This window comes from Cydia pomonella, chromosome 6 (genome assembly GCF_033807575.1).
Source record: "Cydia pomonella isolate Wapato2018A chromosome 6, ilCydPomo1, whole genome shotgun sequence".
In the NCBI taxonomy this organism is placed as follows: domain Eukaryota; kingdom Metazoa; phylum Arthropoda; class Insecta; order Lepidoptera; family Tortricidae; genus Cydia; species Cydia pomonella.
In genome coordinates, this window is record NC_084708.1 from 24043693 (window position 1) to 24061943 (window position 18251).

Genomic DNA, 18251 nt, shown 5'->3' on the forward strand with positions numbered 1-18251 from the left:
TCGCAACTAGGAATTCCTCTTAAATAAAGAAAGACGAACAATCTAACAAAAAAGTCGAGATCGAAACACATTCAACACGTAATACTCCCATTGAAGATTCAGGATCAATAACGATTTAAAAATAAATAATCGTTATATCTCGATCGGGGGCGAGGTAACCGCGTTTTAATCTTTATGAGTTTCAGGATTTACGACCAGCATTATTAGTTAGAAGATCGTAATGTTATATCATCGACATATGTTTTTGCTAATTCAAAAATATCGTACCTGTTATACCCCATTTCATTTAACATGGCGGGATTCCACTTCAGTCGGTCGTTAGGCGTAACGTAAACAATACAAGTAGTGAGAACAAAAGATAGTGACAAACTTTTTTTGCGGCGTCGTGTCTTACATGTAGCTGTCCAGTCTTGATCCTTTTGTGTTATTATTTGACCACACGCTGGCTTTGAAGAGCAGAGCTCGTAAAGCAATTGTTGAACAATAGATCAAGATTATGGTTATCTTTGTGCAGTTTCAAGTGGAATCCCGCCATGGTACATGAAATGGGGTATACCTATACCTGCCGCGTCGAATGATGATCCTTATGACAGTTTTTTAATCCTAACGCTAATAGAGGGATGTTATATATTTGACGCTAATGTCTGTCTGTGTCATCGTAGCTCTCAAACGGATGGACCGATTTCAATGCATTTTTTTAAAAGTTAAAGCGAGTTTCATTGCGGTGGTTCTAAGCTATGTTTGATGAAAATCGATCTAGTAGTTTGAAGAGTATTAGGTATTTTCTAGAACGATCTGGTTGCAATTTTTTGGGCGTAGGGGGTTTTTTAATTTTTAACATACCTATGGCGTAACTATTATGTCGAATTTTTGTAGACATTTCTTAGAAGTTTAAATGAAACTTTATATAGTGTTAAACTATTCAACAGAAATGTAGACTTTCAATATATAAAAAATATGGTAAAAAGTATTTCTCAAAATTTTTTACTTTTTAAATTAGGTTTAATGGCAAAGAGACTTGAAGAAACTGTCATAAGGAACCATCATATAACACAATAGTTAAAAAAACTCTAAGGATATTCTGAAGAATTTTTCTGTGATATGCCATTTGCCCTGATTTTCATTGACTAGTAGAAATTTAAATCTGGTTAATTAAAAAAAAAGTGGTGTTGGCCGAGTGGATACGACGTCCGACTTTCAATCCGGAGGTCGCGGGTTCAAATCCTGGCTCGTACCAATGAGTTTATCGGAACTTAATTATGTACGAAATATCATTTGATATTTACCACTAGCTTTTCGGTGAAGGAAAACATCGTGAGGAAACCTGCATACATCTGCGAAGAAATTCAAAGGTGTATGTGAAGTCCCCAATCCGCATTGGGCTAGCGTGGGGACTATAGCCCGAGCCCTCTCGCACATGAGAGGCCTGTGCCCATTGGAACGTATATAGGCTAAATAATAATTATTATTATTATTAATAAAAAAAACTTGTGGCTTTATTCAAAAACGTGAATTTAACTAATAGTTTTTGCGTGTTATTAGAGAAGGATTTAGTTTAATTTAGGTGAAGAGTGTTTGTATAGCAATGTTTTAATGTATTGATCCAAAAATAAATGAATATCATTATTTGTAGGGTTCCGTACCCAAAGCGTAAGACGGGACCCTATTACTAAGACTCCGCTCTCCGTCTCCGTCTGTCACCAGACTGTATCTCACGAACCGTGATAGCTAGACAGTTGAAATATTCACAGATGATGTATTTCTGTTGCCGCTATAACAACAAATACTAAAAAGTACGGAACCCTCGGTGGGCGAGTCCGACTCGCACTTGTCCGGTTTTTTTAAATAAATAATGGTACGGAATCCATCGTGAGCGAGTCCGACTCGCACTTGGCCGGTTTTTATTTATTTCTTTCGAAGCATAATTTAATTAATTTCGATTTCGAGCGGAACACAACACGATGCAAAACAAACATTCAAAAGTTACGGAGGGCATCCAGAAAAGGCTTTTGCCTTTTACATATTTACATATACGTTTACATATACAAATACATTCTCGTCGCCACTGAGAACTAGGGATGAAGGGGCTGGCGTCCGACGAAGGGTTGCAGAAATAACACACGTCCGTTCGTTATAATATTTAATCGAGACAAAGAAATCTAGTGCTACCCACTTATATGTTATTTATTTTTGGCTAAGTACCCACATACTCGTACATCTCAATGTCATTGTACATACTTATGTCATTTTATTGCAATCAGTACCCCTAGTGTAAATTTTATCGACATCATAACGTGACGAACGCGTTTGCGTTAAGTCTCATTTTGTATAGGATTTTGAGTTTCCAAAACGTCCCGCTTGGCGCGCTCTTTCTAAATCCAATACAAAATTAGACTAAACGCAAACGCGTACGTAACGTTTCAAAATCGAATTTATTTACACTAGGAGTACTGTACCCCTAGTGTAAATATTTCCGACAGCGAAACGTGACGTACGCGTTTGCGTTAAGTGTCATTTTGTATGAGATTTTTGACTTTCCAAAACGTCCCGCTTGGCGCGCTGTTCAAAAACCCATACAAAATGAGAGTAAACGCAAACGCGTACGTCACGTTTCAAAATCGAATTTATTTACACTAGGGGTACAGATCCAACTCTTACACAACACATGATTGTTGTTTACATCCCTTTGTTAGTTGTTGAAATGTTTGTTGATCTGTATCTTTTTATGAATCTTCGGACTAAATAACTAATTATCTAATTAAGCAGAAGTAACCGAGCGGAACTAATGCCGTAAAGGGGTCGCAGGAGTCGCTTCCTCTGCGGTCTCAATTAGTTGAAATATTCACAGATGATGTATTTCAAATAATGATATACTTACTGTGGGACTTCGTCAATTTGTGTAATAATAATAATAATAAACCTTTTTATTCCTTAAATAAAGTATACAATATATTAAAAACATTTGTTTCTTTAAATTGTTGAGACTATGAAGAGTATGTATATGAATATTTGATGTTTTATTTAAGGTCCCGTTCGGGTAAGTCTCCTCCAAATTTTTCCAGACACTTCGGTCTTTGGCTATCTCTGTCCAGTTTGTACCGGCTACTTGATATATCTCATCTGCCCACCGTTCTTTTGGCCTTCCTTGTTTTCTCTTGCCTACTGGACCTTTCCAAGTTGTCGCTTTTAGTGTCCATCTTTTGTCAGAGTAGCGAGCTATGTGGCCTGCCCACTTCCATTTGAGGCGTTTAGCATGTTGTAAAGCGTCTGTATTGTAATTTGTGTAATAATGTCCTAAAAAAAAAGTTCGCTATGGGATATTTATCTTTAGACGTGCAAAGTCTCCGATTGCAAGTAAGTCTGTTACTTTAATTAGGTACTAATTTGCCTATTAGTTTAACTCGGGTGAAAGGTACCGTTTCATCCCTTGGTTAACAATCTACTATATTTTAAGCTCCTGTTTAGCGTATTGTGACGGAAGATTAACAACGGAACCCTACACTAAGCATGGCCCGACATGCTCTTGGCCGGTTTATTTTCCTTAAAAGCAAATTCGCAACACACGTTATTTTTGCAAAAAAACTGCTTCGTCAGCAGTTTTCTGTCATCCATTAAGAAGATTGATAACCCTTCCACACAACACGCAATACTTATATCGGGAATTCAGAATTTATATCTCCTGAAATATAAAACATATCAACAAAATGCAAATTGATATCTTGTGTTTTCTGATGTTGTTTATTTGACTAGTTTTTACGAAAAGATAGTTTCCATGAAACATTAAAATTATGCTATGTTGTGTGGGTATGATGGACGGAGTTATCTACATGATGAAATACCCATCACTTTTTAACACCGCGTAATTGAAAGAGACGGACACTGTCATTATCACGCTTTCACGTATACAAGTGCGACCATCATATACGTACTTTACAGGTAATTTAAATTTAATGAGGAAAGGACGGGGAAGTTACTTGATGTCAAAGGAAGTGCCCGTTATGAATATGGCCGAGCTAACTAGAACATTAAAATATGAGGTACGGTAATGAAAATATAATATTCAGCCTATATACGTCCCACTGCTGGGCACAGGCCTCTCATGCGCGAGAAGGCTTGGACTATAGTCCCCACGCAGGGCCAATGCGGGTTGTGGACTTCACGTACACCTTCTTCGCGGATGTATGCAGGTTTCCTCACGATGTTTTTCCTTCACCGAAAAGCTAGTGGTGAAAAGCAAATGGTATTCCGTACATAAGTTCGGAAAAACTCATTGGTACGAGCCAGGATTTGAGCTTTACACACCACCGCTTTAAAGGAAAATATGCAAGTTATAAATTGAATCTAAATTATAATTTATGCAATATGAAAACGTAAAAGGAGAATCGTCTTTGTTGTTTTTATTCATTAATATTGAAGTTCTTAAGTGGCTCACAAAAAATACTTTTCAGGAGAGATCAAAACGGGGTCCTTTTTCCTGTTTACCGATTCTGTTTTTAGATTGCTAAAACACTTTAAGATTATATATATATATATATTTTTTTTTTTTTTTAAATACTACGTCGGTGGCAAACAAGCATACGGCCCGCCTGATGGTAAGCAGTCTCCGTAGCCTATGTACGCCTGCAACTCCAGAGGAGTTACATGCGCGTTGCCGACCCTAAACCCGCCCCCCATCGTTGAGCTCCGGTAACCTTACTCACCGGCAGGAACACAACACTATGAGTAGGTTCTAGTGTTATTTGGCTGATGTTTTCTGTAAGGTGGAGGTACTTCCCCAGTTGGGCTCTGCTCTAGATCTGGAATGACATCCACTGGCTGTGCCCTACCACACAGAGCGAGATGACATTCACAATGCCCATACCTCTCTTATGGACGTAGTTTAAGGACGTACCCGGGTCCATTAATTTGCAATATAACAAGGAAATGCCGCCAACATCCTTGGTACAATGTCTCAAGGACCTAGAGATTTAAGCTAGTTATAGTAATACCGCTGCAATGTATACCTATATCCATTATGTATAATGTTATTGTTTTAATTTGTATTTGTATAAAACCTTAGGTACCTAAAGGAACCTACTGCATATTTGATAAGTACATAGGTAATTAGATTAATTTATTGGACTGCAACTGGACTGGAAGCGGATTGGACTGGAAGCGGTGGTGGCCGAGTGGATATGACGTCCGACTTTCAATCCGAAGGTCGCGGGTTCAAATCCTGGCTCGTACCAATGAGTTTTTCGGAACTTATGTACGAAATATCATTTGATATTTACCACTAGCTTTTCGGTGAAGGAAAACATCGTGAGGAAACCTGCATACATCTGCGAAGAAATTTAAAGGTGTATGTGAAGTCCCCAATCCGCATTGGGCTAGCGTGGGGACTATAGCCCGAGCCCTCTCGCACATGAGAGGAGGCCTGTGCCCAGCAGTGGGACGTATATAGGCTGAATTATTATATATTATGAATTATTATATTGAACTGCAAACGTAAAAGGAAACTTTCTTCATATAATTAGTCAAGATTGAAACAAAACGACGCTGCCCGCGGGAGACACGCGAGTTTTGTTTTATGATTAGCATTAACATTTTCCGAGTTATATAAGTAATGTACAATGTATAATTAATGATTAAACGAACTTACCTGTAAGTGAAGTTCTATCATAATTATACGAGGTGCTTCGTCCGAAGAGATTAGTATCCTGGAATATTTATTTATTTGTAGTAACACGTAAGTGACACCACTACAACACTATAGTTTAGATTTTTTTTTTTTTTTTTTTTCTGGTAGGTTCACCCTTGGCCACAAACGTCATGTCATTAAGTTCAGAGTAAGCAAGTCGTCATTGATGACATTCTCTGCATTTGGGCGTTGCTTAAGGGCGGGGGGGTGATACTAATCTCTTCGGACGAAGCACCTCGTATAATTATGATAGAACTTCACTTACAGGTAAGTTCGTTTAATCATTAATTATACTTGTGCTTCGTCCTCGAGATTAGTATCCTGGAATATTTATTTATTTGTAGAATTTGAGAGTTCACTCAGGGAATGTCGGCAATGAAGGAGACTGAAGTATCAATCATATTTATGTATTTATTGCTTCAGGATCATAATCAAAGTTATACAATTGATTGAAGGAGTTGTGATTAACTCGTTCAAGAATTTTTAACTTATACAAATTGACTCTAGAAGATAAATCAAGAATTCGAAGAGAACACAGCCTTTACTAAGGCACTGTTATCGTTAGATGTTACAGTCCTATTGTAGAATTTTGCAAAAGTGTTAGAACTGTCACTCCAGCCTGCTGTGTTCCGGATTAAGTCGATGGTGACGCCGCATTTATAAGCTTTAGAAGTGGCAGCGTGCCTTGTACTGTGTGCTGTAAATATTGAATCATCTATTCCACTGCTTTTTAGTGTCGACTTGATCCAACGGCTGAGTGACTGTCCTGATGCAGCATTATGCGGTTTCTTAACCCTTAATAGGGTGCTAGGAGTATATTTCCCATCAATATTATTGGGTGCTCTAATCTCTCTGAAGGCAGATATATCCCTCCTTATGTCAAATATAAAAAGTACATTAGTTTGTCTACGCCAAAAATTAAAACCGTGAAACGGAACGCAAAAGTTTTTTATTTTCTGTCAGATGTCAAAGTGACAACGTCAGTCGGTGTCATCAACCATGGTGAAATTGAACAAAAAATTTGATAAAAATTCATTATGTTGCGAAAAAATCCGGTAAGTTTTATTGAAGTAGTATTATCGATAGGTTTTGAGTTGCTTTATGTAATTATAGTAATATATTTGTGATTACTGTAGTATTACAATGTTTTTTTGAGAATTAAAAGATGTGGGAAATATAGTACTACTGACCGTATAGGAATGTTATTTTTTCATGGGTGGGATATATGTTCCTTGTGACCAATAAGAAATCCCTTTCTTGCATACAAGTGATATAAATATCAACATACTATTGAATGTTATGATTACAGAACAAGAAAACTCTTGATTTTTCAAGAACTGAAGATGTGGATAGGGCGTTAAATATGTTGTTAAGCTCCTCTGAGAGTGAGGAGTCGGAAACCAGCAACCATAATGCTTATGATCAGTGGACAGAAGATACGTGGATGATAACTAAATTGGATGAGATGCAAAATAACGACATGGAGGTGGATAATTTGTTTGGTAAGTTTATTTATCTATTTTTTTTGTTTTTATGAAAACATTAGTTACAGTTTATATATTTTAACACAACTTTTGCAGGTGATCAATTCAACATTTTGGCTGAAGAGGAAGCCATTCAAGAGAGAGCAACTAATAGTTTACCTGCTTTATTAGTTAGTAATATAAGCTGGACTTTATAAATCATGGGGTTTATAAATTCATTTTATATTTTACTATCTACAAAATAAATTGAATAGTTAAAATATTGTATTATACATAATATGCATATATGATATTTTAATTATTATGTAAACAGGATATTTCTAAGCCCGTAGTAGAGCCTCCGAGTCAAGAGTGTATATTAGATGTTCCATCACCATTCCAAACCTTTGAAGAAATGGAAGACATTGCAAGAATGGAAGGATCCAACACCCCGCAGCCTGAGGATGAGATGGATATTTCAGTTATGGAAGAGCTGGTACCTAACCCTGCCGTCAATCAACCACCAACGGCTCAACCACAGCCACATCAACCAGTTTCAACAACACTAATAAATAAGTCTTCAACCACAAATAACATTTATATACCTAGAGCTCCCAGACCCAGTTATGCTACAGCTCAAAATAGGCAGCGTATATGGGCCACAGTGGTGGATGACTGGAATGTCCCATCATTTGACCGGCCACTACAGGTAAACAAGGTGTATAACAATAGAAGTATTCCAAAAGATTATTTTAAGGATATATTCACTGACTCAACTCTAGAAATGATTACATTAAATACAAATAAGTATGCTCATGAAAAAAGATCTCATGGTTGGACTGATATTACTGAAAAAGAAATTAGTGCTTATTTAGTGATGATATTAATAATTTCTATTAGGAGGAAACCGATTGCCAATAGCGGTCTGAAGGAACATATTTCCCACAGGTTTTTTTTTATATTAAAATAAATAATTTTTAATATCTAAGTATGGTGTTTTAATCTTCTTCTTGAATAAAAAAATATACATTTGTTTCAAATACTCTAATATAAGCTCCCATGCCATGCCCTATTAAGGGTTAAAGCTAATAAATAATTGCACAATATTCCTACGGACGCGACTCGTATTTTCTAGGTATGCAATTAGGGTTGCAGAGGGACATATTTCTGGCCGTTCTAGAAAAAATGGGAGCACCAACAACGGCTGTTTACAACCTGGCCTGGAAGTCTTTAACAGATCCGGTATCTTGATGATCAACTGAGAATCGTTTCTCTCTATATTATCTGTACGAATTTTAGTTAGCGTTTGAACCCTGTGCGCGGTAGCCAATGCTAACAAAGTTACACATTTTTTAGTCAACGCTTCAAGTGATAAGTTTTCGTTAGGAAACTGAGCACTCAAATGATCCAATACCACGGAAGGATCCCATACGGCATTGTATTTAGGTAACGGCGGCCGGAGTCTGTAAATACCTTTAAAGAATCGTGATACTAGATCATCTTTGGAAATATGTGGTCCTAATAATAACGAGATAGCTGACCTGAGGCAGTTGAGCGTACTGTATTGGCTACCGCTGTTAAATTGTTCCGTGAGAAAAGCTAGGACAGATGTTATAGGCGCGTCATATAACTGCAAGTTATTTTCTGCACAGAATTTGTACCATTTCTTAAGCGCCGTGTCATATTGTTTAATTGAGTTTTCCGAAAGTGATGCTAGCATTATGTTTACTGACTCTGCTGGTACGTTGCGTCGCAGAAGCGCTGACCGCATAATATTCCGGCAACCAGGGTAAGACTTGTCTGAATTTTCGGGTTGCTGGAATGAGATGAGATAATATTTTCATTAGGCTTGAATATTACTAACTCTGACGTGGCAAGTTGTTGGAATAGCGGGTACCAAGGTTGTGTTTTCCACAAGGGGACAATCATTATTCCACGAGCTTGGTCAGAAATGATTTTTCTTAGGGTTTTCAGAATAATCGAAATCGGGGGAAAAGCGTAAAAGTACAGTTCAGACCAGTCTAAAGTGAACGCGTTAACTGCAAATGCATCAGGGTCGCGATGCCAAGACACGTATTTAGCACACTTGGCATTTACCCGGCTAGCGAATAGGTCTACTTGAGGATACCCGAATTTTCTTGTGATTTCTTTAAATGCCCCATCGGCCAATTCCCATTCAATATCTGGGTGTGTGCGCCGAGATTCAGCATCAGCTACTACGTTTTCTGCTGATTTGATGTAGGAGGCAAATATATATATATTGCGAGACTCACACCACTGCCAGATATCTCTGGTTATCTGTGTAAGATGGGGGAACTGTATTCCACCCATGCGATTAATGTATGCAATGGCTGTCGAGTTATCTATGCGCATTAAAATTTGGCATTTTTTAAGATTTTTTGCAAAAACTTTAAGCCCAAAAAATGCTGCGAGGAGTTCCAGACAGTTGATGTGCATTTGCTGTTCCTCCCGTGACCATATTCCACTCGCCGTTTCGTTCCTGCAGGCGGCTCCCCACCCAGTAGTTGAGGCGTCAGTAAAGATTTCGAGGCAATATGAGTCTATTCTGATTTGCCGTACTGAGTGCTTGACAGCTTGAAACCACCAATGAAGATCTGGCAGTAGTGTCTCTGGCAGAGTCATGTGTCTATCATAATTGTCATCGTCTTTTAGATTGAGAAATTTGCATCTTTCAAATTCCTTTGTATAGAGGAGACCGTATTCGATTGCTGGGCAAGCTGCAACTAGAGATCCTACAAGTTGTGCAAATTTCCGAATTCTACATCTTTTCACACTCAGCATATTTTTTATTTCTTTTGAAATGTGTGATCTTTTTTCGTCTGGCAGGGAAATTTGGAGCTTTTCGGAATTTATGATCAGTCCTAGAAATTTGCATGTTTTAGAGGGTATAGGGTTACTTTTTTCTTCGTTAATAATGAAGCCAAGACCGCGTAGAAGTTTTGTTGAAATGCTTACATTCTCTTTACATTCCTTATAGCTTCGACCTATAAGGAATAAATCATCTAAGTAGATGGTTGACAAATGGCCACAAGTCCTTAATAGTTTTACAACTGGCTTCATTATTTTTGTGAAAATGTATGGCGCTACGTTCAAACCAAATGGTAATACATTAAACTCGAATATTTTATTGTCCCATAGAAATCTAAGGTACTTTCTAGATTCTCTATGCATTTTAATCAGTAGATAGGCGTCCTTGAGGTCTATTGTAGCCATATGACAGTTCTTCGACACTAATTTGATTGCGGTACGAAAATCTTCGAGTTTAAAGTGGTCGGTTTTTATGAATTTATTTAGGTTCTTGAGATTTAAGATGAATCTCATTTTACCATTTGGTTTGGGACGGAGAAATATGCTGGACAAGAACTGGCCATCACATGGTCTACAGACCGAGATAGCCCCTATGTTGAGTAGATTTTTTATCGCCTCATTGTAATGGGCTTTCTCGGTATTGGTATAGTGCACTGCGCTGGGGATCTGATGCTGAATGACTGGGCTCGTGAACTTTATTTTGTACCCCGTTATCCATGATAGGATTGTTCGGTCGTTGGTTAGCATCTCCCACTGCGCACGGAACCTAGACAATTGGCCAGCGTACATTACCTTGTCTAACGACGCCGCTGTTGTCTCTGCGGAGGCTGCGATGTCTTGGACGAGTTGCCGTGCCTCGGAGTTCGTGTGTGTCTCGAAGATGGACCCGGCGTCGATGAGCGATGAGCAGGCTCGCGGTTCCGCTGAGGGCCCTGCTGCCTGCGTGCTGGGGCCCGCGCTCTCCAGTTTAAATTGCTGGTAGGTGTGAATGTTTTCACGCTTCTAACTTGGCTTTTTACTTTTAATTCGGTGCCAGATTTTGATACTGCTTTGGCAGTCTTTAAAGTTTCCGCCAGTTCCTCGCCGAACAGGTATTTGTCGATTTTGGTATTTGTTATATGGTCCTTGAGATCCTTTTTTATAGAGTATATGGCAAAGTTACGTCTGGTAACTGACTCGCTATGTTGTACGTCGCAAAGGATGCGGCCTATATCCATGAGTTGTTTCAGCCGCTCATTGTTCTTTTCACTGGACTCAATTTCTGTATTAATTACTCTTGCTAGCCCTGAAATTGCACATGCTAGCTGTTTTTGTCGCATCTCGATGCCCTTGTCCCTTTTGGTTAGTACGTCGGTGACGGCAGCCTTAATTTCCGCGTTCATCAGGGGTGCGTCAATCTTGGTACAATTTGCCGGTATCAGGTAAGCCTCTAATAATTCTTTGCGCACTTCTTTTGATAGGCCAGTCGTGGCGATGTGTTCGAGCCTGTTCGCTAACTCTTTGCGTATCTCTTTTCCGTACTGTATATTTTCAGAAGGATCTTCGCCCAGGATTTCCAGTACAGAGCTGTCTAACACCGTAGGGCTCTCCTTCTGTAGTAGCTCCGCGCCAGTACTTACAGCGCCAAGCGCCTCTGTCACTACGGCGGGGCACGCGACTTGCGCTGCTGTATGTGTGGCGGCTGTCGTTACGGTTGACGTAACGGTAGACGTGGTGGTAGTGATAGGCCTGGCGGCGGGTCCAGCGATGGGCGTAGCGGTGGATGCAGCGTTACGCATGACTGCGCGTGTGGGGGCGTCGGGTTCTATGATCTCCACGGGGTCTTCCTCTGGTGGGTATTCTGGGAAGTCCCCATAAATATCTCCGTCCAGTGAATTTTCCGATTCGTGTCGAACTGTAATCGATAATTATGAGACATGATAAAAATGTTGGTGTGCGGTACAACAGGTATGTACATACACGAGAAGTGCCAAGTGATAAGGTTGCATCGGATCAGTCCCAAAAACTGTCCAGGTTTGCTAAGCCTTGTATCGGATCAGTCCCATAAACTGTCCTGGAAAGGCAAGTATCATGCACAATTTGCTGCGCAGCAGCCCTAAAACTTATCCAAGTTTGCTAAGCCTTGTGTCGGATCAGTCCCATGAACCATCCTGGGAAGGCAAGTATCATACATAATCTGCTGCGGGCCAGTCCCATATAACTGTCCAGGTTTGCTAAACCTTGTATCGGATCAGTCCCACAAACTGTCCTGAGAAGGCAGGTATCGAGTATACATCCACTGCGGAACAGTCCCAAAAACTGCCCTGGTCGTGGTTTGTTTACGTCCGCGCCTTATAAGGTAGTGTGAAACAGTCCCAGAGACCGCTCAGATTACATTCCTTATTGCGCGTAGACCCAAATAATCATAAGACACGTTTGTCGCAGGTACACAATTATTTTTCGTCATTACCTATGAGTAGGTATCAATTTCACCTATGTAAGTTAAGGGAGAAATATAATTACTTACTTGTGTTTTCATCCGAGCGATCCGAGTATTCATAGTAACGGTCGCGTTCATCCGTAGATTCTGCACTTCTTGTATCACGGACACGATGCAAATCACGCGTCAACTTTTTTATTTTGCGGCGAATTTCATCATAATCATTATGTTTACGCTTACGTTTCGGCATTATAACACGTTTCGCACTATGATTCACCTTAAAAACTTGAAGATTATTTCGATTTTGAGAGATTTATTTTTAAGATGTTGAGTGGTTGCACACTAAAACGTGAATGACATGACGTTTGTGGCCAAGGGTGAACCTACCAGAAAAAAAAAAAAAAAAAAAAATCTAAACTATAGTGTTGTAGTGGTGTCACTTACGTGTTACTACAAATAAATAAATATTCCAGGATACTAATCTCGAGGACGAAGCACAAGTATAATTAGGTAACATACAGTGAGTTTAAACTTTTTCATCACACTTGCTCGAAAAAGATCTTATTACATGCAGGTGTACTGAAGGACAAAGGTCTATTTTGTTCCCGGGGGAGTTATGGTTTGTGAAACTCCCTAGGGAGTTATAACTTTTTTTATATATGTCACTTATTCATACAAACCAAGTAGCATAAATGAGTTTTACTTTTATAATGCTAACGTTTATAATTTAATATTTTTGTTTATTTTACAATTATTTAATTTGATGAATTTAACAGCTATTGAAAATATTTTTAACATCATTTCAATCGTGGCTGAATGCCGAATAGGTTGGTGCCTTCAATGCCTAAACTATCAAGAAATTACAAAATGGCGGACGAATGTTTGATATGTCACCGTATTTAAGAATTATTTAGTTTTTTCTTCGCAAGTGTGATGAAAAACCTTGTGTGTAACTCCTGCGGCTGTCAGGAATTACCACCCTCGTCACCAAAATTTGACTTACCCCCCCTCGTTGCACAATGTACTATTGTACAACTGTACCCCTAGTGTAACTTTGATCGACATCATAACGTGACGAACGCGTTTGCGTTAAGTCTCATTTTGTATAGGATTTTGAGGTTCCAAAACGTCCCGCTTGGCGCGCTCTTTCGAAATCCAATACAAAATGAGACTAAACGCAAACGCGTACGTCACGTTTGTAAATCGAATTTATTTACACTAGGGGTACTGGTATGGGACTCGTAGGTACTTAGTTTTGATATTTTGTTGTAGAGTTTTAATTCATGGGCCATTTAGGGTTCAAGCTAATTTGGTTATTAATTCTAATGGCATGAAACAGGGATCGGAACCGGTTTTTTGGAAAAACTTTGAAATAAACATATATTTCGGTTTATTTTATACTCCAAATATAGGACTCCGTTGTGTTTTTAGATAACGACTTCGTATTATTAGATTGCCCAATTAGAAATGAAATAATTAACAAAGAACGAAAAAATACCGTTTTCGTTCCCATACAAAAATACCGGTTTCCGATCCCTGCCATGAAATGTTCAATGTAAAGTAAACATTTATAAATTAAACTCCGCATCTGTACCTACATGTTACGCAGGAGTCGTCGTTTTTCCATCGTCCATTTGATATTGGGAAGGCGACATAAGGGGTATACGAATGTCGAGTAATTCCGAAACTCACCCATGATTCCATCAGTACCCCTAGTGTAAATTTTATCGACATCATAACGTGACGAACGCATTTGCGTTAAGTCTCATTTTGTATAGGATTTTGAGTTTCCAAAACGTCCCGCTTGGCGCGCTCTTTCTAAATCCAATACAAAATGAGACTAAACGCAAACGCGTACGTCACGTTTCGAAATCGAATTTATTTACACTATCAGATCAGTCTATACATTTTATTATAAATTAAATACTAAGGACAAAGAGAATTTTAAATAGAGCTGTATTGTCAAAGAAAAACACGTAATTAAAACTTTTAGAACTCCATTTGACTTTGATCCTTATTCTTTCAATGATATGTGTTCAATTTGTGAAATATCAAAAAATGGCGCCATCTTACCGGGCACTACCTAAAGGTTATGGCGCCATCGCTCGAAACAATGCAATGGCCTTTGATCTATTAGATGGCGCCACTTTTTGATATTTAACAAATTTAACACATATCAGTAAAAGAATAAGGATCAAAGTCAAATGGAGTTCTAAAAGTTTTAATTATGTGTCGAAAGATGGCAGTAAATATACGTCGCTACAAAGTTTTCTTTGACAATACACCTCTATTTCAAATTCTCTTTGCTAAGGACTGACGTTGCGTAGTGGCAAGGAATCTAGTCTCACTCTTTTATCTAAAATAGATTGACTAAAACAATACCGAGAATCTCGTCATTGCTCGTATGAAAATTACAGGAGGTTTGCGAGTGCTTGAGAATTATTGCTTTTCTTAAATTTTTAGATTTTCTCATGAAAGTGTTGGAAAATATCAACTTTGCCCGCTGGGGGACGGTAGTACTGCTTGTGCAGACTACACAGACACCGCATTAGGAGACGTTTACAAAGAGCATGAGGTCACTACACATCGGTGCTTTTTTATTTATTTACTTGTAAAATGCTACGATTCGAGCAATACACCTTAGTTGTATTGTACATCATTTTACACTATAACAACCCTAAAGCTTCATATTTGAAAATATTTTTTAATAAAATGAGTAGGTACCGGTCGTATTTGTGGGCGCAATTGAAGTAAGCGATCGCGCTCGTATACTAATTTTGTAAGGGAGCGCTTAATGAAAGAATGAATGAAAAACATTATTTCAGGCAACTAGTGGCCCATAAATAAATATCTTAAAACTGACATACATATTATAACAATATATTTTTAAAATAAAAACCACAAATCATATCATGCTTGCGATGTATTACGTAACCCCGCAGTTTCAGAGAGCCGGCCGCGGAACTGCCGGGACTTGACACTTGACTGGTTTTAATGTGTGATGACCCTGATTATTCAATGTGCTCCGTCTAATACTTCTGGTGATCTGTGATCATTGGTCAATTAAAAATGTGTTTCTAATTGTTTCAGATTTACGCCGACGGAGAGGAAAGCCCCGTGTCCAAAGACTCGGCCATGGGCAAACTGAAAGAAGTCACCGTGCTGGAGGACGAGACCGATGACATGGACGACGACGAGGACTACGAGGACGAGGAGAGCGGCTACTGGTACGAGGACTACGACAGGAGGCCTAAGGTAATACTGTCATTTAAGTTTTTTTTTCACCCTGTAACCCCTGTTCTTCAAAAAAGGAGTGTACAGGTTTTTAAAGGGCTGGCAGCGCGCATGTAGCACCCCTGCAGTTGCAAGCGTACGGTCAACCAATTTGATTCCTAGGCCACTATAGAACCATGTCATATAATGACTTCTACGACAGTGCTTATTGAGTGATGCATGTCATGTATAGAGTAGTTAAAGCGACAAGGTTCTATAGTGGCCTAGGATTCAAATTGGTTGACTGTACATAGGCTATGATAACTGCTTACAGTCATGCGGGCCGTATGCTTGTTTGCCACTAACGTGGTATAAAAAAACCTTCAAAGAGCAAACATCAAAAATCGAAGTATCTTGAATAAATAAGAGAAATAGAGAGCGAAACTGATTTTCGAATAATATTCGCTAATGCCCGGCTCAAGAATGCGGTGGTCCCACTACTAAGGCCTAAGGCATTGACGTTTTCCCGATAATCCTTCCTACAACACTCAAGCTTAAGGCCACTTAAGGCTTTCCACCTTGTACGTAATGTACGTAGCAAGAAATTAGGAAGAATACGAAGGAAAGAACTCTTGTTGTATAACTTATTATAATCGAATACATAAACTGTACAGTATGTTACTTAAAACTATTGACAACATTTCAAAATTTGTGAAGTGGGCTAAATCGAAAACAATTTCGGTAAACATGCTCCCTGTATGTAATTTTTTTTTCATTAATTTCTAAGAAAATCGCGAAAAAGTGTAAACTTCTTGGCGGGCACTTTTTATTCAATATAATACTCTTTTAGCTTTTTAGCCGTAGTAATGACGTCATACCGCAATTACGACCCTTTGGAATTCGCTATTTTTAGATTTGATAGCTAAATATAAAATTCAAGGGCTTAATCAATTATTACTTTATTCTTATACAGTAACGAGTTAATTAAAATTATAGTAATGGTTAGAATCATTCAAAATATACGAATTGTAAGATAAGATATTTTAAATTCGCGAATTCAACAAATATTTTGAAACTATACATAGTAATACGACAATAACATTCACAGCCATAACTCCGACCACAATCTCAACCATACATTATTAATATTAAACACGCGTGTGTTGTCATGTGATGTGCCGCGAGCAGATTTTCCTCAATGTACCCCAGATAACATTACTTACTTACACGAGGAAACGCACGTGTATGTTTCCTTGCGTTCAACATACGAGGTCGTGAACTGTTCACAATATCTCTTTTTAGACCTCGTATTAATAAGACTTGAATTTGTAAAGGCATGAAAATTTACATTTATCACTAAGGCGTTTCGGAAAACCAGTTTTGACTAGTGAAAACACGTTTTCACTGATGCGATACGGAACACTATTTCTAACTGGGAAAAACGCGTTTTCACTTAAAACGGATTTTTACGGTTAAGAGTAGGTACCATACTTCAAATGAAAAACTGTCTAATCTTTACAATTACTTTTATTTTTTACAGAACGGCCGCACAAACATGGTGCACCTGAAACAGGAAGAATTGCTGGGGTCAGTTGTCACGCAGGGTCAGAAGCGGGCTTCCGACCATCCGTCCAACATTCACCAGATTCACCGAATGCTGAATGGACTCGACTCACAAGTGACAGGTAAACAAATTAAACAATATACGATTTTAAGCCAACGAACTACTTAGGCCCTTAGTACACGGAGCGTAAGCGTAAGAGACGCGTAAGCGTATCGTAATACGCGCGTAGAACGAGAGCGCTACGAGCACGAACAACTTCAAACAAGTCCGCAGACGAAGCGTCGTCGTAGCGTAGCGTATGAAATTTCTGTCGTCATTACGACAAGCGTAATACAGGAGTAAAAAAAAAAACTTCTGACATAATCAAACAATATTAAATCTTCTTCATCTGACGAGAAGTAAGATCGTCGATACATCCGCCGAAGATATCTGACGCCAGCGATGCCATGATTTCAAATAATGAGATTTCACTTATAAAACGATTACGCTTACGCGACACTTGGTGCCTAGAACTCTACGCGTCTCGTACTCGTAACGTTTTTACGATACGCTGACGCTTACACTCCGTGTATAGAGGGCCTTAGAATATCTATGGAAATGTGGCTAGAGCTCAAAAATGAACCCACGGGAATGGTGCCGCGAGTGACTCCACTGTAGGTACTTTACGCAGTTTGACAGCGTCAAATATTGTAATACCTTGCAAGAGGTTTGATATAGTTACACATGTTGTCTTCTCGGAGTGACTGGCGAGTTTAATTGTGGTCTACTCTCATCACCCATACCATAAGTATTTGGTACCTATATCAGCTGGCTAGTGTGACGGAGGAATTTCTCATAACTCGTGATAGGTGAGGGTCGACTAATTTATATATAAACATACATACCTACTCCGGACTGACAGGGGCAATTTAGGGTTTAACAATAGTGCAAAGGCAAATGAAAGTGGAAAATCAAGCAGATATGTGTGCAAATTAAATAAATAATAATGCAGTTATATCTGCCTTGGTTTTCAACTTTCCTTTGCCTTGGCACTATTATCAAACCATAATTGCCCCCATCTGTGCGGGGTATGCTCATAACTTG

At 38.8% G+C, this 18251-nt stretch overlaps 4 protein-coding genes across 6 annotated transcripts in view; 2 read left to right on the forward strand and 2 right to left on the reverse strand.

Moving 5' to 3' along the window:
- LOC133519349 (proteasome inhibitor PI31 subunit) overlaps positions 1 to 18251 on the reverse strand; it is a 495710-nt gene that overhangs the window by 288782 nt on the left and 188677 nt on the right. The window lies entirely within an intron of this gene.
- The window catches only part of LOC133519337 (protein eiger-like), a 142412-nt gene that overhangs the window by 99452 nt on the left and 24709 nt on the right, over positions 1 to 18251 (forward strand). The window contains exons 2-3 of the mRNA XM_061853373.1: positions 15482 to 15646; positions 17145 to 17289. Of these exons, the coding sequence (XP_061709357.1) occupies positions 15482 to 15646; positions 17145 to 17289 (310 nt within the window). The remainder of the gene's footprint in view (positions 1 to 15481; positions 15647 to 17144; positions 17290 to 18251) is intronic.
- LOC133519336 (uncharacterized) lies at positions 6592 to 8131 on the forward strand. The gene is made up of 3 exons (XM_061853372.1): positions 6592 to 6735; positions 6990 to 7182; positions 7261 to 8131. Exons 1-3 carry the CDS (start codon positions 6718 to 6720, stop codon positions 7359 to 7361), a joined length of 312 nt encoding a protein of 103 aa, XP_061709356.1. The 5' UTR covers positions 6592 to 6717; the 3' UTR covers positions 7362 to 8131.
- Positions 10109 to 12275, reverse strand: LOC133519335 (uncharacterized). The gene has a single exon (XM_061853371.1). It carries the CDS (start codon positions 11748 to 11750, stop codon positions 10770 to 10772), a length of 981 nt encoding a protein of 326 aa, XP_061709355.1. The 5' UTR covers positions 11751 to 12275; the 3' UTR covers positions 10109 to 10769.

What these genes read in the sequence shown, in the direction of transcription:
- LOC133519335 (XM_061853371.1), bottom strand. Translation starts at nt 11,750, where the DNA reads ATGCGTAACGCTGCATCCACCGCTACGCCCATCGCTGGACCCGCCGCC.
- LOC133519336 (XM_061853372.1), top strand. An exon ending in GGAGGTGGATAATTTGTTTG is followed by an intron (nt 7,183 to 7,260) that starts GTAAGTTTATTT and finishes CAACTTTTGCAG; the next exon opens with GTGATCAATTCAACATTTTG.